The sequence below is a fragment of the Saccopteryx leptura genome, chromosome 2, assembly GCF_036850995.1.
Source record: "Saccopteryx leptura isolate mSacLep1 chromosome 2, mSacLep1_pri_phased_curated, whole genome shotgun sequence".
NCBI classification, from domain to species: domain Eukaryota; kingdom Metazoa; phylum Chordata; class Mammalia; order Chiroptera; family Emballonuridae; genus Saccopteryx; species Saccopteryx leptura.
In genome coordinates, this window is record NC_089504.1 from 365,235,137 (window position 1) to 365,258,441 (window position 23,305).

General features: G+C 61.0%; 2 protein-coding genes across 6 annotated transcripts in view; both read right to left on the minus strand.

Annotated features, from left to right (window-relative positions):
- The window catches only part of SLC5A10 (solute carrier family 5 member 10), a 66,418-nt gene extending 51,034 nt beyond the window's left edge, over positions 1–15,384 (minus strand). Inside the window, 7 exon segments of the mRNA XM_066364998.1 lie at positions 349–429; positions 956–1,061; positions 6,475–6,579; positions 8,520–8,579; positions 8,957–9,061; positions 9,317–9,388; positions 15,203–15,384. Coding sequence (XP_066221095.1) covers positions 349–429; positions 956–1,061; positions 6,475–6,579; positions 8,520–8,579; positions 8,957–9,061; positions 9,317–9,388; positions 15,203–15,316 — 643 coding nt within the window. The 5' untranslated portion in view covers positions 15,317–15,384.
- A 4,600-nt stretch (positions 15,385–19,984) lies between these two features.
- Positions 19,985–23,305, minus strand: part of PRPSAP2 (phosphoribosyl pyrophosphate synthetase associated protein 2) — a 37,525-nt gene continuing 34,204 nt past the window's right edge. For all 5 annotated transcript variants that reach the window (XM_066365005.1, XM_066365001.1, XM_066365002.1 and 2 more), the window contains one exon: positions 19,985–20,696. In XM_066365005.1, coding sequence (XP_066221102.1) covers positions 20,538–20,696 — 159 coding nt within the window. In that variant the 3' untranslated portion in view covers positions 19,985–20,537. The remainder of the gene's footprint in view (positions 20,697–23,305) is intronic.

Here is a 23,305-nt window from a genome sequence, read left to right on the forward strand (position 1 = left end):
GGGACCTGGCACACAATCACCCTGAACAGTCGGAGTGGACACCCAGGCAGCCTGTGGTCTCCCGGTTGTGTCTGCACCTCCGCTCTGGGTCTGACCTCACCCCCAGCCCCGAGCCAGGGCAGGTGTGGCTGGTCGTGTTCCTGGGTCAGCCCTGCGCCAGACCCGAGTCATCCGGGAGCCAGTGAGTGGCCGACGTGCCGTTGGGTGGCGTGGGCTGGTGACGAGCGGACGGCCTCCACCGTCCAGGGAAGGGTGGCGGGGGGCTGACCGCCTCGTGGCTGACCTCATGAGCCAGTCCCCACCCCCCCCTTGCTGACACGCAGCCCCGGGAGGACTCACTGTGCTCACCTCTGACGGTCAGAATAACAGCCCCCACCACCATGATGAGCGTCTGCAGGGCGTCTGTGTAGATCACAGCGGCCAGGCCTCCTGCAGGAGAAGACGAGGGGGCTGGAGGGGCCAGAGTCCCCAGGGGGAGGGGCCAGAGTCCCCAGGGGGAGGGGCCGGAGTCCCCAGGGGGAGGGGCCGGAGTCCCCAGGGAGGAGGGGCCGGAGTCCCCAGGGGGGAGGGGCCGGAGTCCCCAGGGGGAGGGGCCAGAGTCCCCAGGGGGAGGGGCCAGAGTCCCGGGGGGGAGGGGCCGGAGTCCCCGGGGAGGAGGGGCCGGAGTCGGGGGGGGGGGGGGGGAGGGGCAGCTGTCCCACAGTCGTGGCCGCTGCCCTTTCCCAGACGGGTGAGCGGTACGACCGAGGGTCTGGGCCCGCAGAGCCGATGGCAGGTCTCCGTCTGACCACACCGGCCGTGTCCCGGGCTGTGGGCACGGGGGGGCCTCTGCCTGCTGCTCACGCCCCTCGGCTTCAGCAAGCCCCTCAGATTCCGGGGCACGTCCACCCAGCCCGGGGTCGGGGCCACCTTGCTCCGGGGTCCCCTCCTGCCCGGCCCAGCCTGGGCGCCGTACCTGCGATGGTGTACAGGGCGGTGATGAGGAGCGTCAGGGTGGTGGACAGGTAGAAGTTCCAGCCCAGGCAGATGTGCACAAAGAGGGCCCCCGCGTACAGGTCGATCTGGGGTGGGAGAGGCGTCTGGTGTGGAGGCCCGGGGTGACCGCAGGCCCTGCGCTGGGTGTGGGCCCCTGCCGTGCCACTCGCTCACCGTGTGCACTCGGGGCCCCGTGGGTGAGGAGGGGGAGACTCCCCCGCTACCTGCCAGGGGCCGGGTGAGGAGGGGAGACTCCCCGCTGCCTGCCAGGGGCTGGGTGAGGGAGGAAGGAGGTCCTGGCTCTGGGCAGGCGGGATGCAGGAGACGGTGGCTGTTGTTAATGAGGTCCTGGTGGCAGGTGTCCACCAGGGAGCAGCATTGCTGTGGAGTCTGGCCTCTGCCCAGGATGCGACAGGCAGAGCCCTGTCCCCTTGGTTCCCAGGGGGTCCCTGGTAAGGAGTCGTCCAGGAGGGCTTCCTGGGGGAGGCGCACAAAGGCTAGTAGGCCTCAGAAAACAGGTGCACGTGCCTCGGTCTCCAGGCCTGAATCTGTCTGGGGACATCTCCTGTTCTGTTCCCTGTTAGAGCCCCCCAAGAAAAGAACAGATGTGTGCCGGGGGGCTGGGGACATGGGCAGTCTGCCTCTTGCTGGGGTTGAAACTCAAGTCAGGACCATGTGCTAGGCTGAGGCTGGTCCCCAGGGGCTGGACTGAACCCAGCCCTGGCCTTCCGGACCATGCTCCGCCCCCACTGTGGATGGGCGCCCAGGGAGCAGGAGGGCAGGACCCTGCCCTGTGGAACCGGGGGTGGCGTGGGGGAGTCTGGGAAAAGGACCCCACCTGCCACCCACCCCCCAAGTCGCCAAACTTGCCCTTCTGTGCTGGCCAAGGGCTTCCTGACTGCTGAGAAGGCGGGGAGAGGCCGTGGGGTGGAGCCGCCAGGCCAGGGGGCACCCCCCCTTTGAGCTGCTACCCCCGCGCCCGGTCCAGCCGAGAGCTGCCACACCCACACCGCTGGGAGCAAAGCGGGTGGACCCCCTGCCCTACCCAGGCTTCGGGGACACGGAGCCCAGGTGGACACGGAGCCCGGGTGGACACGGAGCCCAGGTAGATGCCGGAGCCCAGGTGGACACGGAGCCCGGGTGGACACGGAGCCCGGGTGGACACGGAGCCCGGGTGGACACAGCCCAGGTGGACACGGAGCCCGGGTGGACACGGAGCCCAGGTGGACACAGAGCCCGGTGGACACGGAGCCCGGGTGGACACAGCCCAGGTGGACACGGAGCCCAGGTGGACGCCGATGGCCCCTGAAGCCCGTGTTCCCGCACCTCCCGGCCCAGGCTCCTCCTCCTCCTCCTCCTCCTTCTGGAGAGGTGGACGGCAGGGTGCTAGCAGGCCCCTGGCTTAGGCAGCGTGTGTGGGGGCGGGGGGAGCCCCCATGGGACCTAAGAAGAAACTGAGGTCCAGGGTGGGGGACGGCTCTTGCCAAGGTCAGATTGGAGATGCCAGCGAGAGAGCCAGGGGTGAGGGGTGTGGGGGGGCCCTAGGGAGCACCCCTCCTTCCACCTGGTGGTCATCCAGCCACGGCTGAGGACCCCTCCCTGGACCCTAGCTACCCTCAGAGCAAAGCGCTGGCCTGTGTGCCTGACCTGCGGGCTCTGGCCACCTGCCCTTTAAGTCTAGCTGACTGGTTACAGCAGACTGGCCTCCACGGGCCCAGCACTCGGCCGCCTCGCCCGCCTCTGCCTCCCACTGTTCGGAAGTCAGCCTCCCCGGCTCCCTGCTTCTGGGAGGAGCTCCTCCGACTTAGAGACCCTTAAAGTCCCAGCCCCCAGACCCAGTCGCCCCCAGACCCGTCCTGCGAGCCCCTGTCCCCAGGCCTCTGTCACTATTCCTTCCTCCATTAGAGCCCAACTCAAATGCCACCCCTTCCGAGGGCCACACTGGCCCCCCTGTGAACACCTCTGCCTCCCCCTGGGGTGCCGGTCCTGGGGGGCAGAGCCAGGTCTCACTCAGTCCACACTGGCCCCCCCTGTGAACACCTCTGCCTCCCCCTGGGGTGCCGGTCCTGGGGGGCGGAGCCAGGTCTCACTCAGTTCACACTGCCCCCCCCCCCGTGAATGCCTCTGCCTCCCCCTGGGGTGCCGGTCCTGGGGGGCAGAGCCAGGTCTTACTCAGTCCACACTGGCCCCCCCTGTGAAGGCCTCTGCCTCCCCCTGGGGTGCCGGTCCTGGGGGGCAGAGCCAGGTCTTACTCAGTCCACACTGGCCCCCCCTGTGAAGGCCTCTGCCTCCCCCTGGGGGGCTTGTCCTGGGGGGCGGAGCCAGGTCTCACTCAGTCCACACTGGCCCCCCCTGTGAACACCTCTGCCTCCCCCTGGGGTGCCAGTCCTGGGGGGCGGGGCCAGGTCTCACTCAGTCCACACTGACCCCCCTGTGAACACCTCTGCCTCCCCCTGGGGTGCCGGTCCTGGGGGGCGGAGCCAGGTCTCACTCAGTCCACACTGGCCCCCCCTGTGAACACCTCTGCCTCCCCCTGGGGTGCCGGTCCTGGGGGGCAGAGCCAGGTCTCACTCAGTCCACACTGGCCCCCCCTGTGATCGCCTCTGCCTCCCCCTGGGGTGCCGGTCCTGGGGGTGGGAGCCAGGTCTCACTCAGTCCACACTGGCCCCCCCTGTGAACACCTCTGCCTCCCCCTGGGGTGCCGGTCCTGGGGATGGGAGCCAGGTCTCTCTCAGTCCACACTGGCCCCCCCTGTGAACACCTCTGCCTCCCCCTGGGGTGCCGGTCCTGGGGGGCGGGGCCAGGTCTCACTCAGTCCACACTGGCCCCCCCCTGTGATCGCCTCTGCCTCCCCCTGGGGTGCGGGTCCTGGGGGTGGGAGCCAGGTCTCAGTCCACACTGGCCCCCCCTGTGAACACCTCTGCCTCCCCCTGGGGTGCTGGTCCTGGGGGGCGGAGCCAGGTCTCAGTCCACACTGGCCCCCCCCTGTGAACACCTCTGCCTCCCCCTGGGGGGCTGGTCCTGGGGGGCAGAGCCAGGTCTCACTCAGTTCACACTGCCCCCCCCCCCCCGTGAACACCTCTGCCTCCCCCTGGGGTGCTGGTCCTGGGGGGCGGAGCCAGGTCTCAGTCCACACTGGCCCCCCCCTGTGAACACCTCTGCCTCCCCCTGGGGGGCTGGTCCTGGGGGGCAGAGCCAGGTCTCACTCAGTTCACACTGCCCCCCCCCCGTGAACACCTCTGCCTCCCCCTGGGGTGCTGGTCCTGGGGGGCAGAGCCAGGTCTCACTCAGTTCACACTAGCCCCCCCTGTGAACACCTCTGCCTCCCCCTGGGGGGCTGGTCCTGGGGGTGGGAGCCAGGTCTCAGTCCACACTGGCCCCCCCCGTGAACACCTCTGCCTCCCCCTGGGGTGCTGGTCCTGGGGGGTGGAGCCAGGTCTCACTCAGTCCACACTGACCCCCCTGTGAACACCTCTGCCTCCCCCTGGGGTGCCGGTCCTGGGGGGTGGAGCCAGGTCTCACTCAGTCCACACTGACCCCCCTGTGAACACCTCTGCCTCCCCCTGGGGTGCCGGTCCTGGGGGGTGGAGCCAGGTCTCACTCAGTCCACACTGACCCCCCTGTGAACACCTCTGCCTCCCCCTGGGGTGCTGGTCCTGGGGGGCAGAGCCAGGTCTCACTCAGTCCACACTAGCCCCCCCTGTGAACACCTCTGCCTCCCCCTGGGGTGCCAGTCCTGGGGGGCGGGAGCCAGGTCTCACTCAGTTCACACTGGCCCCCCCTGTGAACACCTCTGCCTCCCCCTGGGGTGCTGGTCCTGGGGGGCAGAGCCAGGTCTCACTCAGTCCACACTGGCTCCCCCTGTGAATGCCTCTGCCTCCCCCTGGGGTGCCGGTCCTGGGGGGTGGAGCCAGGTCTCACTCAGTCCACACTGGCCCCCCCCCTGTGAACACCTCTGCCTCCCCCTGGGGTGCTGGTCCTGGGGGGCGGAGCCAGGTCTCACTCAGTTCACACTGGCCCCCCCTGTGATCGCCTCTGCCTCCCCCTGGGGTGCTGGTCTTGGGGGGCGGAGCCAGGTCTCACTCAGTTCACACTGGCCCCCCCTGTGAACGCCTCTGCCTCCCCCTGGGGTGCTGGTCCTGGAGGGCAGAGCCAGGTCTCACTCAGTCCACACTGGCCCCCCCAACTCCAGGGGAGACGACTGGTCCAGGGTGGGGGGCGGTGCGGAGTGGGGGAGGGGCAGGGCAGCCCGAGTGGAGAAGGCTAAACTGAAGAGCCAGGTCCCTCTGGTCTCTAACAGGGACCCCAAGGAAGGACCCTGACAACACTCAGAGCACCTCGTACGGAAGGTGGAGCGACACTGGCCTGTGAGCCCTCAGGGGGTCCTGGGGGCGCACAGCACAGGCCAGGCCCGGACAAGGCTCGGGGGGTCTGCAGAGGGGCCACCCCGCACTGTCCCCACACCCAAGGTAGACAGAGGAGCAGGCCAGGTGCCAGGTCAGAGCTGTTCCCTCTCCCTGGGCCTCGTTTCCAGGGAGCCCTGCCCGCAGCTGCCGGCTGACCAGCAAGGTGTCCACTCCCTCCACAGAGTGGCCGGCGTGTCTGGATTGTGCTGGTCCCAGAGCTGACTTGAGGAGGGAGGGCCCAGGGGGACTTCTCCTCCCCCATCAGGAGAAGGCCAGGTCTCACTGAGCACTTCCTGCCACCCCGTATGCCAAGCTTCCCTCCTGAGCCCTCAGAAGGCAGAGCACAGGGGGCTGGGCGGCCCCAGGGGAATGAGAACCAGGCCCTGCATTGCCAGGAAGCATCAGAGGGCTTGAGAGAAGTCACATCCCATCCCTGGGCCTTCGTCTCCTAACATGTAAATTGTAACATCCACCAAGTCCTGGGTGACGTCCTGGTGGGTGCTCTGATGCTCTGAACCTCCCAGGGGGACCAGGGTCAGCCCCCCGCCCAGGGAGAGAGGCCTGGAAGTCCCCGCTGTGGTGGCACCCCAAGGCCAGGAGGGTACGGCTGGGGGTCAGTTAGTGACGGAGCTGACCAGCCCCAGGTGACAGGCAGGTCAGCTCCTTGCAGCCTCTGAACCTCAGCCCAGACCACAAGGGCTCTCGGCGCCCCCTAGCAGCAGTCCTGACTCCTGCAGGCCCAAGGAGACTGGCCGGAGGCAGACCAGGACACCCAGCACCACCCCCCGATACTGGGAACCCCCGGAGGCCCCCGACGTTAGAACCTCAGGTGAGTCAGGAGTCACAGAACTAAGTTCTCCTTCCCCCCAACGATGCCGGCTGCTGAGCCCACCGCTCCGGGGGCCCTGGGCCAGCGGTCACAAACCCGCTGTGTGGCCCGAGGTCAAGCCATCGCCCTTCTTTGGGCTTCTGTTTCCCCGGATGTTAAAGCAAGGCAGACAGGGACGAGAGGGTGTCAGGCCCGTGGGAGGGGCCCCCGGAGCGGGACGTTTCCCGGTGACGCCGGCGAGAAGCTGGGGGTGGGGCAGCTCACCGAGATCTTGGTGAAGACGGACAGCAGCAGGGACAGGACAGACAGGTACATGCGTATCCGCTGGCCCCCATAGCGCTTCTGGATGTACTCGGGCATGGTGACGATCTGGGGAGGCGGGCGGGGCAGGGGCTGAGTGCCCTCCTGGGCCACGCCCAGTCTCCAGGGCCAGGAGGTCCTCAGGGCAAGGCCCAGGCCCACACTGGGCAGTGATGTCCGGGACACAGGGCGAGGCCCAGGCCCACACTGGGCAGTGATGAGGAGGGTCCTCAGGGCGAGGCCCAGGCCCACACTGGGCAGTGATGAGGAGGGTCCTCAGGGCGAGGCCCAGGCCCACACTGGGCAGTGATGTCCAGGACACAGGACAAGGCCCAGGCCCACACTGGGCAGTGATGTCCAGGACACAGGACAAGGCCCAGGCCCACACTGGGCAGTGATGTCCGGGACACAAGGGCAAGGCCCAGGCCCACACTGGGCAGTGATGTCCGGTCCTCAGGGCAAGGCCCAGGCCCACACTGGGCAGTGATGAGGAGGGTCCTCAGGGCGAGGCCCAGGCCCACACTGGGCAGTGATGTCCGGTCCTCAGGGCGAGGCCCAGGCCCACACTGGGCAGTGATGTCCGGGACACAGGACAAGGCCCAGGCCCACACTGGGCAGTGATGAGGAGGGTCCTCAGGGCGAGGCCCAGGCCCACACTGGGCAGTGATGAGGAGGGTCCTCAGGGCGAGGCCCAGGCCCACACTGGGCAGTGATGAGGAGGGTCCTCAGGGCGAGGCCCAGGCCCACACTGGGCAGTGATGTCCAGTCCTCAGGGCGAGGCCCAGGCCCACACTGGGCAGTGATGAGGAGGGTCCTCAGGGCGAGGCCCAGGCCCACACTGGGCAGTGATGAGGAGGGTCCTCAGGGCGAGGCCCAGGCCCACACTGGGCAGTGATGAGGAGGGTCCTCAGGGCGAGGCCCAGGCCCACACTGGGCAGTGATGTCCAGGACACAGGACAAGGCCCAGGCCCACACTGGGCAGTGATGTCCAGGACACAGGACAAGGCCCAGGCCCACACTGGGCAGTGATGTCCAGGACACAGGACAAGGCCCAGGCCCACACTGGGCAGTGATGTCCAGGACACAGGACAAGGCCCAGGCCCACACTGGGCAGTGATGAGGAGGGTCCTCAGGGCGAGGCCCAGGCCCACACTGAGCAGTGATGTTCGGGACACAGGGCGAGGCCCAGGCCCACACTGGGCAGTGATGTCCGGGACACAGGGCGAGGCCCAGGCCCACACTGGGCAGTGATGTCCGGGACACAGGGCGAGGCCCAGGCCCACACTGGGCAGTGATGTCCAGGACACAGGGCGAGGCCCAGGCCCACACTGGGCAGTGATGTCCAGGACACAAGGGCTCTCAGCATAAGCCTGAGGGTTTGGGGCAGCGGGTGGCAGGCTTACGCTGGCTCCTGAAAGGCTGAAGTGAGGAATGGCTTGGAGGGGCCGTGGCTGGGACAGAGGGACAGGTATGGGCGCTGTTAGGACAAAGCCCGTGAGCTATGTCGAAGCCGGGTGGAGAAGGTGGCTGTGAGGGGCAGAGCTGGGGACAGATGGAGAGAAAGCCAGGAAATGAGATTCCCCCAGACTCAGTGGCTGCTCAGCTGGGGCTAAAGGAGTGGGCGGAGCTGAGGACAGTGCTGCCGTGTGCCAGCCAGGTGTACCAGCCCCGTGTGCCGCCCTGATGTGCCACCCAGATGTGCTCTTCAGGTGTGCTGCCCAGATGTACGGCCCAGGTGTGCAGCCTCTGAACCCAGGCAGACGGAGAACCACCCCCAGGAAGCAGCACGCAAGGGCAGTGGAAACCAGCTAACAAGGTGCCTGGGCTGACGTCCCAAGGGACCTGCCTCTGCAGGTTGATAAGAAGAGCAATTGGACTGATAACAAACACAGCTCAGAGGGTTCACCAACTTGTGAGTGAAGCCAGAGGGCCCTGCCCGTCACCACTGCCAAGTCAAACCAGGGCCCAGACCCAGGTGAGGCTGCCCGGAGCCCCAGGGGCAGGCTCACCTCCGAGGAGAGGTAGATCAGCACAAACAGCCAGGCCAGGGCCAGCAGCACGTAGGTGGCCTGTGGGAAACAGAGGCGGGTGAGGGCAGTGGGCACAGCCCCTACCAGCCCCGCTCCAGTGGGACCAGGGGTCCGGAGGCCTGGCCGGCCGTGCGAACCCAGGGCGGCCCCTTCCCCTCCTCACACCTCCGTAACCAGATGGCCCCGACCAAGGCTAGCAGCCCCCGCTCCTGCTGGTCTGTCCAGCATTTTGGCATTAAGACCAGACTTTCCCAGGAACAGTGCTGCATGGAAACACATGTGGACCTCAGCTGAGCCCACTTGCTGGGAGGTGGCCCCTGGCCATCGAGGGGTGGGCTCCGAGGAGACCCCCATCCAGGGACTTCCAAGATGGCTGTGCCCTCCGCACAGCCTGCACCCGCTCCCTGGGAGCTCACATTCCACTCAAAGCCTGCCACAGCCAGGCCGCCAGCCGCGCCCGAGCCTGCCAGTCCAATGAAGAGGCCTGAGCCCTCGCTGCTGGCAAAGAGGGAGGCCCCGATCTGGAGGACAGAGAGGGAGAGGAGAGAGTCAGCTGTGGGCCACCCAGGCTCCTGAGCCCCCACCTTTCACACAATCTCCAGCACCCCACCCCGACACCCCCAGCTGGGGGACCCCCGGCAGCCGCAGCCTGCACCCCATCACCGCCGGCTTGAGCTGGCCGGGGCACTGACCTCCGGGAGGCCGGCACGGGTGGACCCGGAGGCCGGACGCAGCCCCCATGGGGAGGGGGGTGGGGAGGATCGGGGTGCACTCACCGGCCACCAGGTCATGTCCCGGCCGGCCAGGAAGTAGCCCCTGACGGTGTTCCTGCTGGCTCGACAGGAGGACTGCGGAGACAGAGCAGAAACCGGATCCTTGTGCGTGGCTGGGGGAAAGTCTGGCCACTCCTCAAAAACTACACTGGACAATCACCCCGTGGCTCAGGGTGAGGCCGGTGGCCAGGGCCAGGCCGGCTCACACTGGATTCAGGCAGACAGTAGAGGCACTGCGGAGCCAGAAAGCGCTGGGCCGGCCCTGTTGATGGGAGGCTCGCAGAGCCGGGTGGGCGAATAAACAGAGGAGAACCTGCTTTTCGCGGTGGAGGGCAAGGGGTCAGGAACACAGCCCCTCCGGTGGGTGGCGGTGGCAGCCAGGGAGCCAGGGAACCACACCTCCCGGTGGCAGGGGAGCGGTGTCTGGGAGAACCCCCCCAAGGGAAAGCACCCAGTAGCTTTTCACAGAGACACACACGTGGCTTTCTGCCTCGTGCTCAGGCACTAATCATGAAAAGTGCTCGCAGCCGGGACACCAGAGAGCAAGCCTGACACAGCTGTTTTCTCAACACTATTTGAAAAAAAAAGCAGCAGCAGCAGCCAGGTCCCCAGCCACAGCTCACTCCCCCCACCCCTGGGCTCAGCAGTCAGCTTCTCCAGGGCTTCAGTAATTTCTAGCCTACTCCAGGCCCTGGCTCAGTCCCCCGGGGGCGCTCTGAGCCTGGGGGAGGGACACACACACACACACACACCAGGCAGCTGGTACGTATGAGAAGCAATCAGTGCACAACTAAGGTGCCACAACGATGAGTTGATGCCTCTCATTTCTGTCCCTGTCTGCCCCCTTCTCTCTCTGTCTCTCTCGCTAAAAAAAAGAAAAAAACGGAGGAGGGAGGGGAGGGGAGGGGAGGAAGGAAGGAAGGAAGGAAGGAAGGAAGGAAGGAAGGAAGGGAGGGAGGGAGGAAGGAAGGAAGGGAGGCAGGAAGGAAGAAAAAAAGAAAAGAAAAAGGAAAGAAAGGAAAGAAAGAAAGACGGAAAAGGAAAGGAGCGAACTGGAGAACAGGAGGAACTTGGAGAGGGGCACAGGTGGTGTATTTACAAACGCATCTTTCATTCCCTTTTCACAGCATACACATCACAGCGTAAGAGTCTGGGCCACAAAATACCCATCACTCTAGTCAGAGGCGGATTTAACGGCGGGCGCACCAGGCACACACCCTGGGCCCCGACTTCTGAAGGGCCCCGTAAAACCCCAACTTGACACTTTTTTCTAATGACACCAAGTTTGGTTTCCTATGTGCAATTCTAACATTAATAGTACATAATATTTTTTTATGTATTTTAAAATACAGTTAACCTGTATTTTTATTTTTCCTATCTCTCTCTCTCTCTCTCTCTCTCTCTCTTTTAAGGGGTCCAATATTTCCTTCTGCGCCCGGGCCTCAACTGACCTTCATCCACCTTTGACTCCAGGCTCTTCCTTCCTGACTTCCACTGTCCCACTGCCCACATTCAAGACCTGCTATTCAAACCCTTTGATGTGGTTCCCTGCTGCTGGTCTCCAGCCCCAGCGCCCCCCTCCTCTCTGTCCCCCGCGAGTCAGCTGTCCTGAACGCAGTGCGGTCTGAAAACTCGATCTGACCAGGACGGCCACACACACACACACACCACACACACACACACACACACACACACACACACACATGGACACACACACACACACACACCACACACACACACGGACACACACACACACACACCACACACACACCACACACACACCACACACACCACACACACACACACACACACACACACCACACACACACCACACACACCACACACACACACACACACACACGGCCACACACACACACACACACGGCCACACACCACACACACACCACACACACCACACACACACACACACACACACACACACACACGGCCACACACACACACACACACACGGCCACACACCACACACACACCACACACACCACACACACACACACACACACACACCACACACACACACACACACACCCGGCTGGCTGTGTGGGCTGCTCCGCCTTCGCCCACGCTCTTTCCTAACCTGCCAGCTCACCTTTCCAGGACGTCGTGGGCACTGCCCACTGCCTCCTAGTCCCCTTTCCCTTCCTAAGCAAGCCTCCTCTTTCTGGGCAACTGGCTTGAGTGGTCGCCACTCAGCCTCCAGCCTCTGGGGACCGGAGCCCATCACCTTCCTTAGCCGTCAGGTCCGGGTCAGGAACAGCCACTGAGTGAAGAGGGTGTGGCTGGGATTGCTCCTGGGCTCCCGGGAGGTGAGCGAGGACGCCGGGATTCCGGGGCCTGCGTCGCCCGTGAAAGCCTAGTTAGTACCCACCGAGAGCCCCTCTGTGGCCGAGCCGGTTCCGGTTCCGGTTCCGGTTCCGGTGCTTTACCTCTGTGAGGTTTTTAGTCCTCACAACAGCCCCATGAAGTAGGTTCCTTGACCATCCCCGTATTGCCAACAAGGAAGCCGGGGCTTCAGAGGTGGAAGCATGCCTGGCCGGCACGTGCTGGAGTCAGAATGAAACCCAGGCTCACCCACTAGGCTGGGCATCTTGTCTCCTTGTTGAGGGAGACGGGGCTCAGGACAGAGCTCCACACGGCAGAGGCTGGGAGAACCACAATGATACTGTGACCCCCTGGATCACACTGTACCTGAAGCCTTCCCCGCTGCTGGACTTTTCAGGATGGGACAGGTTTTCTGTCACTTGTTAATAGGCACCTTAATGGGTGTAAAGGTTTATCTCAGAGCCCTCTCTTCCAGGAACACCTCCTTGAAGGCTGTCTCCTGGCTGTCTCATAACCTCACTGTCGTGGCACCTTTGCAGGGCTGTGCCCTCCCGGGTTGCTGTGGTTGGCCTCTGGGTCAGGAGGACTTAACAACCCTGTGGGATCCAACTCCTGCACCCTCCTCACCTAGCCTCGTTCTTTCCCGCATATGCTCACAGCTCTCTGCCAGCTGAACGCAGCTGGACCGGCATGGCCCCGGGGGTGGGAGTGGGGGACAACCTCACATCGCCTGGGCAACAGCCAAGCTGAGCTGGGAGAGATGGATCCTGACCAGCAAGGGCTGATGGGCCCTCATCCCAGGGCAGCAGAGGGCCTGGCCTCAGATGCCCGAGATACCTTACGGAGGTACGAGCTTCCCAGAAAGCATCCTCACCCCCACTTCCTGCAAGAGCTCTCGCTGACGTCTCCGCCTTCTTCTTGCCTCCTCTCATCCAGAAAGCCTCTGTTGCCCATTCTGTGCCATGCACACACACACGCGCACACACACACACACGCACACACACGTGCCCCCTCTAAATTCCCAACTCTCCCAGGAGCATTGCCCACTATGGCTGGCACCAGGTACGTCCACGGGCCCCTTGTACTCCTTGGAACAGCCTAGGGAGGTGGGTGCCCAGATTCATGCTGTGGGGGGGGGGGGACTGAGGCCGGAGTACAGAGTCAGAACTGGAGCCCAACTTTCCCGATGGTCACCACTGTGATTTACCATTTTTAAAAATTGACTTTAGAAAAGAGAGGAAGGAAGAGAGAGAGAAACATCAATTTGTTGTTTCTTTTGTTGATGTTATTCATTCTTTTTTTTCTTTTTTGTATTTTTCTGAAGTGAGAAGTGGGGAGGCAGAGACAGACTCCCACATGTGCCCCACCGGGATCCACTTGGCATGCCCACCAGGGGGCGATGCTCTGCCCATCTGGGGTGTTGCTCTACAACAATCAGAGCCATTCTAGTGCCTGAGGCGGAGGCCATGGAGCCGTCCTCAGCACCCGGGCCATCTTTGCTCCAATGGAGCCTCGCTGCAGGAGGGGAAGAGAGAGACAGAGAGAAAGGAGAGGAGGAAAGGTGGAGAAGCAGATGGGCACTTCTGTGTGCCCTGGGAATTGAACCCAGGACTTTCACACGCTGGCCAACGCACTACAACCAAGCCAACTGGCCAGGGCCATTGGTTGATTCTTGTATGTGCCCCCTGACCTGGGGATCGAACTCACAACCTTGGTGTAACGGGATGACGCTGTAACCAAGTGAGCTACCCAGCCAGGGCTGTGATTACCCTTTAATCACAAAGGAATCCACTTCAGTTACTGCTGCTGCTGTTATTGCTGTTATAATTAGCACAACAATGACCACTAATATTCCAGCCACCACTGTGACCACCACCACCATCACCACAACTGCTCCTATGAAAGCAGCAACAGCAGGGTCCAGTCCCATGGGGACCTCTTAGACAGAGCTCCCCCCACCTCAGGGACTTGGGACTAAAGGACATGGTTGGTGCTGTGTCCATCTTATAGATCAAGACCCTGAGGCCCAGAAAACCAAGACATTTTCTAGGGTCCAGAGCAGGGGACACAGCCGTTGCCCTCTCCCCAGTCCTCAGAGCTAGTCCTGGAGCCCAAGGAGATCAGAAGAGCTGTTCTTTCTCCCCAGAGATGAAGACCACAGCATGTCGGGGCTCAAGGCCACGGGGCTGGGGACCCCCGGTACTTTACGGGAAGCCTGACCTCTGCAGACCCACAGCTGTCTGGTCTCCTACATGGACTTCCTGGTCCAGAAGGCCTCAGGGATCAGCGTCACAGACTAACAGGAGGCCCCCGTGCAACCCCCGCCCGCAGCCTGGTTCTCCTGCCCATGCGGCTGGCCCTGGCCTGAGCTGGGGGAGGACGGGCGGCTTGCGTGGCACCCGCCCAGCCGGGCCTGCACTCCCCTGGGTGCTGTGATGGGCTCTGATCGTGACTCTCGCTTTTTTTGTAAGTGAGAGGAAGGGAGATAGAGAGACAGACTCCTGCAAGTGCCCTGACTGGAATCCACCCGGGAACCCCCATCTGGGGCCAATGCTCAAATCCACTGAGCTATCCTCAGCACCTGGGGCTGACACTTGGAATAACCAAGCTATCCTCAGCACCTGGGAACAATGCTCGAACCAATCAAACCACTCGCTACGAGAGGGGAAGAGGGAGAGAAGGAGATGGTTGCTTCTCATGTGTGCACTGACCGGGGATCAAACCCAGGACATCCATATGCCTGTTGGGTTGACGAGCTATCCACTGGGCCCACCAGCCAGGGCATGACTCTTTCTTATCAAGGGTGAGAGAAACTGGCTTTTGAATCAGGCAAGGTGGCAAACACAGGTGCGCCGGGGAGCTTGTTGAAAATCAAGACACACGCCTGACCTGTGGTAGCACAGTGGATAAAGCATGGACCTGGAACACTGAGGTCACCAGTTTGAAACCCTGGGCTTGCCCGGTCAAGGCACAGACGACAAGCAACCAGTGAACAACTAAAGTGAAGCAACTACGAGTTGATACTTCTCACTCCCCCCACCTCTCCCTCTCCTCTCTGTAAACTCCGTAAAGAAATGGTAAAAATAAAAATAAGATACCCAGGCCTGGAGCGCCCCTCCACACCTCTGGGTCCTGGTCCAGCAAGTAGGTCTGGGGAACAGCCGGGCACCCCTGTGATTTGTGGTCCAGGTAGATGTTCACCTGGTGAGCCCACCCAACGTGGAGGAGACGGAGGCCGGGTAGACACGTGCTGCCTGGGGCCCCAGCCCTAGGAAAGCCCAGCGGCTCCCCAGAACATCTGTCCCTTAGAGAGACCTTCTTCCTCCCCACTCTGTGGGTGGAGAACCAGTTGCCCGAACAGGGAGAAAGGAAGTCAGTCCAGGTCGCCAACAAATTCACCCCAGGACGGGGAGCAGGAGCTCGGTGTGCGCTGGCCGCCGCCTCCCGGGGAGCTGAGGTCATTGCCACGGGGACGGGCCACCCCCCCAGATGAGGTCGTTGCCACGGGGACGGGCCCCCGGTCGCCAGGCCCCAGCTCAGTGCTCTCACCCATATGCCCACGGCCACGTTCACGGCGAAGTACACGGCAATGACGATGATGTCGGCCACACTCAGCTGCGACCCGGGGGCAAGGGGGTCGCCGGTGGCGTTGTGCTCCGCCATCCTGTTCTGCCACTGGCCGCGGTGCTTTCTCTGAGCCGGAGGGAACGTAGTGGGGGCCAAGCCGGGTCCAAGAGGACTTCCTGGCAGGGAGGAATTGATCATTAAACCAGCAAGATCGTGGCATCTGCAGCCCACGGCGTGGCCGTGCGCCGGGACACTGCTGCAAAGTCCAGCCTGTTTCCTCCACTCTCCCCCCACCCCCCCATGCCCCCCGCTGTGGAGACAGCAGAAAGGCAGCCTCCTTCAGTTCAGGGGAAGTTGGGGAAAAGTAAACTTCAGCGGGTCCAAAGGCAATCAGAATGGTCCCCGAAAGCGCTCGGTGATCCATTATCACCTGACCCGGAGAAGGAGCAGGGAGGGTCCTGGCCAACGAGCCCCGTTGGTTAGAGCCCCGTTGGTTAGAGCCCCGTTGGTTAGAGCATCGTCCCAACGCTGCAAGGCTGCGGGTTTGATTCCAGGTCAGGGCACATACAAGAGTCAACCAATGAGTGCATGGGTAAGTAGAACAACAAATCCATCTCTCTCTCTCTCTCTCTCTCTCTCTCTCTCTCTCTCACACACACACACACACACACACACACACACACAAATAATAATAATAATTTTTTTTTTAAATAAAGAAAAGCCCGGCAGGTTGGGGACAGATGCCTGGCCTCTGAGCAGACCTTCTTCTGCAGCCTCTGGGCTGGGAGTGGCCGAGGACCCTGAGTGGGGACGCTCACGTCACATGGTGTCCTTCCAGCCACAACGGTCCTGGCCCCTGAATGTACTTACGTTGGGCAATAAAGACTTGTCACCAAATTTTTTTTTTTCTCTCCCTCTCTTTCTAGAATGGTGAGACAGGCCCAAGCCCCTCATCTTGACCATCTTTTCGGGTCCCCGTGGTCTTCTTAGGACCACGGAGGGACCTGCTATCTAGCAAGCACCTGCCTGAGGCTGAGGGCTGTGCTGAGCTTTTCTTTCCTTATTTTTCTGCACACTGACCCCTGTGTGCTGAGCAAACCACCTCAGGTGACACAGGACAGTCAGGAATGGAGGCCAGGAGGCTGAGCCACCGGGTGCAGCACAGTCCCTTCAGAGGCAAGGCTGGGATTGAGCTCTGGCCAGATCTGACCCCCAGTTCGTCCCTGCCAGCAGCGGTGGTGGCTCTGGTTCCATCAGATGCCATCGGGTCCATCGGCCCCGATACTTGCTCACTACTTAAAGTCAGCGTGCACAAGCCAGGCGGGCAGCTCAGTGACAATGGCCTGTGGCTTTGCCATGCGCTTGGCATGCAACCAGGACACTCAGCCCTCCAGAGGTTCATGGGTGAGCGGCTGCCCCCCGGGAACCGGCTGAGCCTGTTGCTCAGTAACAAGCGGTGGGAGAGGGGTTAATGACTAACTCCTTCACACACAGGACTGGACAGAGGAGAGAAGAGATCAAGGCGCTGCTTACAGGAGAGCCAGGAAGGCTCAGACTGTCCGCCTCCCCCCCCAACTACCTTTGCCTTCGACAAACCAATCTCTCGGAAGGCATTTACTTCCAAAGCCATTGCTAGAAATGCACCGTCAATCAAAAGGTCATTTATGCAGCCATCGGAAGGACCCAGATTTGATTTATTAAACCTGTCCCCTAAAGATGAAGCAGTTGAGGCCCTGGCCGGTTTGCTCAGTGGTTAGAGCATTGGCCACACATGCAGGCATCTTGGATTCGATCACTGGTCAGGGCACACAGGAGAAGTGACCATCTGCTTCTCTCTCTCTTCTCTCTCTTCTCCTCTCACAGCCAGTGGCTCAACTGGTTGGAATGTCAGCCCCAGGCACTGAGCATAGCTCTGTTGGTCCAAGCATCGGCTCCAGGCAGGGGTTGCCTGGTGGATCCCAGTTGGGATGCATGTGGGAGTCTGCCCCACTATCTCCCCTCCTCTCATTTAAAAAAAGAAAGAAAGAAAAACAATAGTATTTGGTCCCCTTTCCTCAGCCTGGGTCTCAGAAGGAAATAAATCATTTAGAGACAACACCTCCCACCCGCTTCTGATAAAAATTCCTGGACAAAGGGGATGGGTTGGGAGGAGCCGATGGGCGGGGCCAGGGAGAGAGTGGCACTGGAGGACACGAGGGTGACATCCCACACTCAAGCCCAGTCACATTGTACATCCCCACCCCATCCGACCCACCGTGACCACACCCACAGATACAACTTCCCCGCCAGCTCACCCAGGATGGCACCGGAACGCCGGGGACCCGCCCAGCAGAGAATCCGACCATATCACACCGTGAAAGCCGCGTCCATCCCAAGAGGAAGAACTCACGTCATGATTTTCAAACACCATTCTGACACCGAGTGTGTGGTGTTTTCTCCACCAACCAATTCTCCATCTCTCTGGACGCCAACTGGGTGTCCTGAAATTCAGTTCAATTCTGACACCGTCTGCCCGAGTTAGCCCAGACTCCACCGACTAAGGGCTCAGTCCCACAAGACTGTCCCCCCGACCCCCGGCTTCAGACACCAGTTGCAAGCCCTGGGCCTCCCATAATTCTGACCAAGTGTCTCTATAAATTGGGGGAGGGGGGTTCCCGTAACTCCCTCTTCGGATTGATCATCTGCTAGAACCGCTCTCAGGACTCGGGGGAACACTTTACTATTACTGGTTATTACAAAAGGGAGGACGGACACAGGTGAACAGCCAGATAAAGAGGCGCATCGAGTGAGGTTCAGAAGGGTCCCCCGAGCACAGGCGCTCCAGTCCCCGTGGAGCTGGGGACAGTCACTGTCCTGGCACACGGGTGTGTTTGCCCACCCCATTCGTTCTGTAGGGTTTTTATGGCGGCTTCATTATCTAAGTCATGGGCCACTGGCGACTAACTCCAGCTCTATCCCCGTTCTTCTCCTGAAGGTTGGGGGGGGCACTGGAGGTTCCCCCCCCTCTAATCGTGCCTTGGTCTTTCAGGGGACCATCCCTTATCCTTAAATTATCTAGGCGTCCTCTTCTCAGTCTGGAAAACCCAAGGGCTTCGCAGGAGCTCTGTGCAAGGATCCAAACACAGTCACACGCCTTGTAACATTTCGGTCAAGGACGGAGTGCGTGCACTACGGTGTCGACACCCCAGACCCTAGGAAGGCTCCAGGTAAGTGCCCTCTACAATGTTTACACAATGACATCACCTACAACGCACTTCTCACAACCTATGCCCGTCGTTAAGTGACACAGTCGTATCTGTTTCTTCATGTTACAGCCCAGACTCACAAAAAGCATCTGGAGGAGTGGGGGTTGGGTGGGAGAGGGGCTGGCCGGGGCCAAAGCAGGAGGACTGGAACCGTCTCTCTTTTTCTGGGGGTGGGGGGGAACGTAGGGAGAAAAGACATCTCTGGGTTTATTTTCTCAGTGCCTCCGCTCAACCAGGTGGATGAGTGGTGAGAACCAGACACGAGGGGCACCTGCCCAGCTGACTGCTCCGGGTGGTGGATGACACTCCGAGCTGGCTGGCTCGTCGGTGACTCCCGTTTCTGCAAGAGACACAGACAGGACCCTACTGGGTCTTCCTATTAGATATCACCTGCCTGCCTGTCCCTTTGGAAACACACGTGTCCACGGCAGCAGGGGTGAGAAAGGGCAAGGTGGCAGAACATTGGGAACTGCCTCCAAGTCCATCTCGAGTGAATCATGGAATGCTGTGATCATTAAGAGGAGGTGGCTTTTATGACACAGATGATGCATTTAAGTGAAAGAGCAAACTGCAGAAAGTATGGAGACGTGTCCCCTTGTCATGTACGAAGGACTGTCTCAGCGATGGCAGAGCTCCGAAGGGTGTGGGCGTGCGCTCGCCTGCTCAGGAGAGGACATGGGACTGAGGGGTGGGTGATGAGAATGACGTTTTCCGCAGGCCCCAGGGGCTCTCGGACCCTGCTCCCGCTCCCTTCACGAGCCATTCCAAGCTGTTTTCTACAACTAAGTCGAGAGGCTCACTTTGAGTTTGTTTTTTTTTCTTTTCCTCCTTTTTCCGAAGCTGGAAACGGGGAGGCAGTCAGACAGACTCCCGCATGCGCCCGACCGGGATCCACCCGGCACGCCCACCAGGGAGCGATGCTCTGCCCATCCGGGGCGTAGCTCTGTCACGACCAGAGCCATTCTAGCACCTGAAGCAGAGGACATGGAGCCATCCCCAGCGCCTGGGCCAACTTTGCTCCCATGGAGCCTTGGCTGTGGGAGGGGGAGAGAGAGACAGAGAGGAAGGAGAGGGGGAGGGGTGGAGAAGCAAATGGGCGCTTCTCCTGTGTGTCCTGGCCAGGAATCGAACCTGGAACTCCTGCACGCAAGGCCGACGTTCTACCACTGGGCCAACTGGCCAGGGCTGCGTTTTTCTTTTTAAGAGACAAGAAGGGGGGGAGGAGAGGAAAGAGATGAGAGGCATCAGCTCGTAGTTGCTTCACTTTAGTTGTTTTTAATGATTGCTTCTCTCATGTGCCTTGACTGGGGGGCTTCAGCCAAGCCAGTGATCCCTTGCTCAAGCCAGCGACCTTGGGATCATGTCTATGATCCCACACTCAAACCGGTGACCTCGGGTTTCAAACCTGGGACCTCAGCATCCCAGGTTGACACTCTATCCACCGCACCACCGCCAGTCAGATGCAGAAGCAAAAACGTAATCAAGGTGATGAACATTTCCAACTCCAAAGTGTATATTCAGCTTTCATTTTATTTTAATTATAAAACAATTGCCAAAACACAAAGTGTAAAAAATGACACACAAACACAGTAAGTTTTTATTTCTTATTTTGTTGCAGAAAATAAATAACGATCACATATTCCATATGCTTGTCTATAAAAGCATTTCTAAAAATGTCATTTACTGGATTCGACAGTCTAGTTTTCTGGCTTTTCAATGGCAGGATCACACGGTAGACCGTTTTATTCTATTAAATTTGTTAAGCACTTGGTACCCAACAATTTTGGAAAAAGGCTGTTTGTGAGCTTAAATGTCTTGGTCCAAGTTACATTTTAAATAGTTAAAGAACATCTTAACTTATTTTAAGAGGAGACTAGAGGTTTTCTTTTATAAAAATCGCCCAAACTCACAAACACCCAAATTGACATAAAAAGTTGGTCTATCTTCATAGTATTAACCACAAAGGAACACGACACACACGGCCCCCCAGAAAGGCCGCGCCAGGCGAGGCGAGACCCCCAGTCCCCGCCCACACTTCCAGTTTGGCCGGGGGTCGCTGCCCGGACGGCTCCTCAGTCGTCCAGGCCGATGTTCCGGAAGAGGTAGGACATGGACTCCCCGTTGTGGATCCGGCGGATGGCCTCGGACAGGATCATACTGATGTCCACGGTTTTGATTTTGGGGCACTGCAGCTTCTGGATCTCGTGTGGAATCGTGTTGGTCACCACCACCTTCGAATCAAGAGAGAAAACCACGAGCATCAAACACCGCTTCCCGGTCTGACCTGAAAATCTGATGCAGCTCTTCTCAAGCCTCTGAAGGCACTGGGTCTACCTTACCTCCAGCACGTGTTGTCCGTGTGTCTGCCACCTGTCTCTTAGGGTAAGACTTGCTAAGACCACACCCACCAGGACAGCTACGGGCAGAAAGAGCAGAAGTGCCACAAGGACGCAGAGGAGCTGGCACCTTCCTGCACTGCTGGTCTGGTGGGAGCGGGCGCAGCTCAGAGGAGCTGGAAAACCCTCCTGCACTGCTGGTCTGGTGGGAGCGGGCGCAGCTCAGAGACACTGGAAAACCCTCCTGCACTGCTGGTCTGGTGGGAGCGGGCACAGCTCAGAGACACTGGAAAACCCTCCTGCACTGCTGGTCTGGTGGGAGCGGGCGCAGCTCAGAGGAGCTGGAAAACCCTCCTGCACTGCTGGTCTGGTGGGAGCGGGCACAGCTCAGAGGAGCTGGAAAACCCTCCTGCACTGCTGGTCTGGTGGGAGCGGGCGCAGCTCAGAGACACTGGAAAACCCTCCTGCACTGCTGGTCTGGTGGGAGCGGGCGCAGCTCAGAGGAGCTGGAAAACCCTCCTGCACTGCTGGTCTGGTGGGAGCGGGCGCAGCTCAGAGACACTGGAAAACCCTCCTGCACTGCTGGTCTGGTGGGAGCGGGCGCAGCTCAGAGGAGCTGGAAAACCCTCCTGCACTGCTGGTCTGGTGGGAGCGGGGCAGCTCAGAGGAGCTGGAAAACCCTCCTGCACTGCTGGTCTGGTGGGAGCGGGCGCAGCTCAGAGGAGCTGGAAAACCCTCCTGCACTGCTGGTCTGGTGGGAGCGGGCGCAGCTCAGAGACACTGGAAAACCCTCCTGCACTGCTGGTCTGGTGGGAGCGGGCGCAGCTCAGAGACACTGGAAAACCCTCCTGCACTGCTGGTCTGGTGGGAGCGGGCGCAGCTCAGAGACACTGGAAAACCCTCCTGCACTGCTGGTCTGGTGGGAGCGGGGCAGCTCAGAGGAGCTGGAAAACCCTCCTGCACTGCTGGTCTGGTGGGAGCGGGCGCAGCTCAGAGGAGCTGGAAAACCCTCCTGCACTGCTGGTCTGGTGGGAGCGGGCGCAGCTCAGAGGAGCTGGAAAACCCTCCTGCACTGCTGGTCTGGTGGGAGCGGGCGCAGCTCAGAGGAGCTGGAAAACCCTCCTGCACTGCTGGTCTGGTGGGAGCGGGCGCAGCTCAGAGGAGCTGGAAAACCCTCCTGCACTGCTGGTCTGGTGGGAGCAGGCACAGCTCAGAGGAGCTGGAAAACCCTCCTGCACTGCTGGTCTGGTGGGAGCAGGCACAGCTCAGAGGAGCTGGAAAACCCTCCTGCACTGCTGGTCTGGTGGGAGCGGGCACAGCTCAGAGGAGCTGGAAAACCCTCCTGCACTGCTGGTCTGGTGGGAGCGGGCGCAGCTCAGAGGAGCTGGAAAACCCTCCTGCACTGCTGGTCTGGTGGGAGCGGGCGCAGCTCAGAGACACTGGAAAACCCTCCTGCACTGCTGGTCTGGTGGGAGCGGGCGCAGCTCAGAGACACTGGAAAACCCTCCTGCACTGCTGGTCTGGTGGGAGCGGGCGCAGCTCAGAGGAGCTGGAAAACCCTCCTGCACTGCTGGTCTGGTGGGAGCGGGCGCAGCTCAGAGGAGCTGGAAAACCCTCCTGCACTGCTGGTCTGGTGGGAGCGGGTGCAGCTCAGAGACACTGGAAAACCCTCCTGCACTGCTGGTCTGGTGGGAGCGGGCGCAGCTCAGAGGAGCTGGAACCCTCCTGCACTGCTGGTCTGGTGGGAGCGGGCGCAGCTCAGAGGAGCTGGAAAACCCTCCTGCACTGCTGGTCTGGTGGGAGCGGGGCAGCTCAGAGGAGCTGGAAAACCCTCCTGCACTGCTGGTCTGGTGGGAGCGGGCACAGCTCAGAGACACTGGAAAACCCTCCTGCACTGCTGGTCTGGTGGGAGCAGGTGCAGCTCAGAGACACTGGAAAACCCTCCTGCACTGCTGGTCTGGTGGGAGCGGGCACAGCTCAGAGGAGCTGGAAAACCCTCCTGCACTGCTGGTCTGGTGGGAGCGGGCGCAGCTCAGAGACACTGGAAAACCCTCCTGCACTGCTGGTCTGGTGGGAGCGGGCGCAGCTCAGAGGCACTGGAAAACCCTCCTGCACTGCTGGTCTGGTGGGAGCGGGCGCAGCTCAGAGACACTGGAAAAGTCTGGCAGCTCCTTCAAGGTCTAAACACGAAGGTACCATGTGACCTGGCAGTTCCACCCCTGCCCAGGAGAAGTGAAGACACACATTCACACAAAAGCTTGTATGTGAATGTCCCTAACGGCACTAATGCATGACAGTCAGAAAGCAGAAACGGCCCAGATCCCATGAATGGGGAGGTGACAGTGGGTTCCTGCTGCATAACTCAGCAAAAGGAACAAAGTGTCCAGGCTACAAACAGATGAGCATTACGCTCAGTGAAAGGAGCAGACATAAAGGACCAGTATGGCATGATTCCCCCATACAACACCCCTTACGTGAACGGAGAGACCGAAAGCAGATTAGGT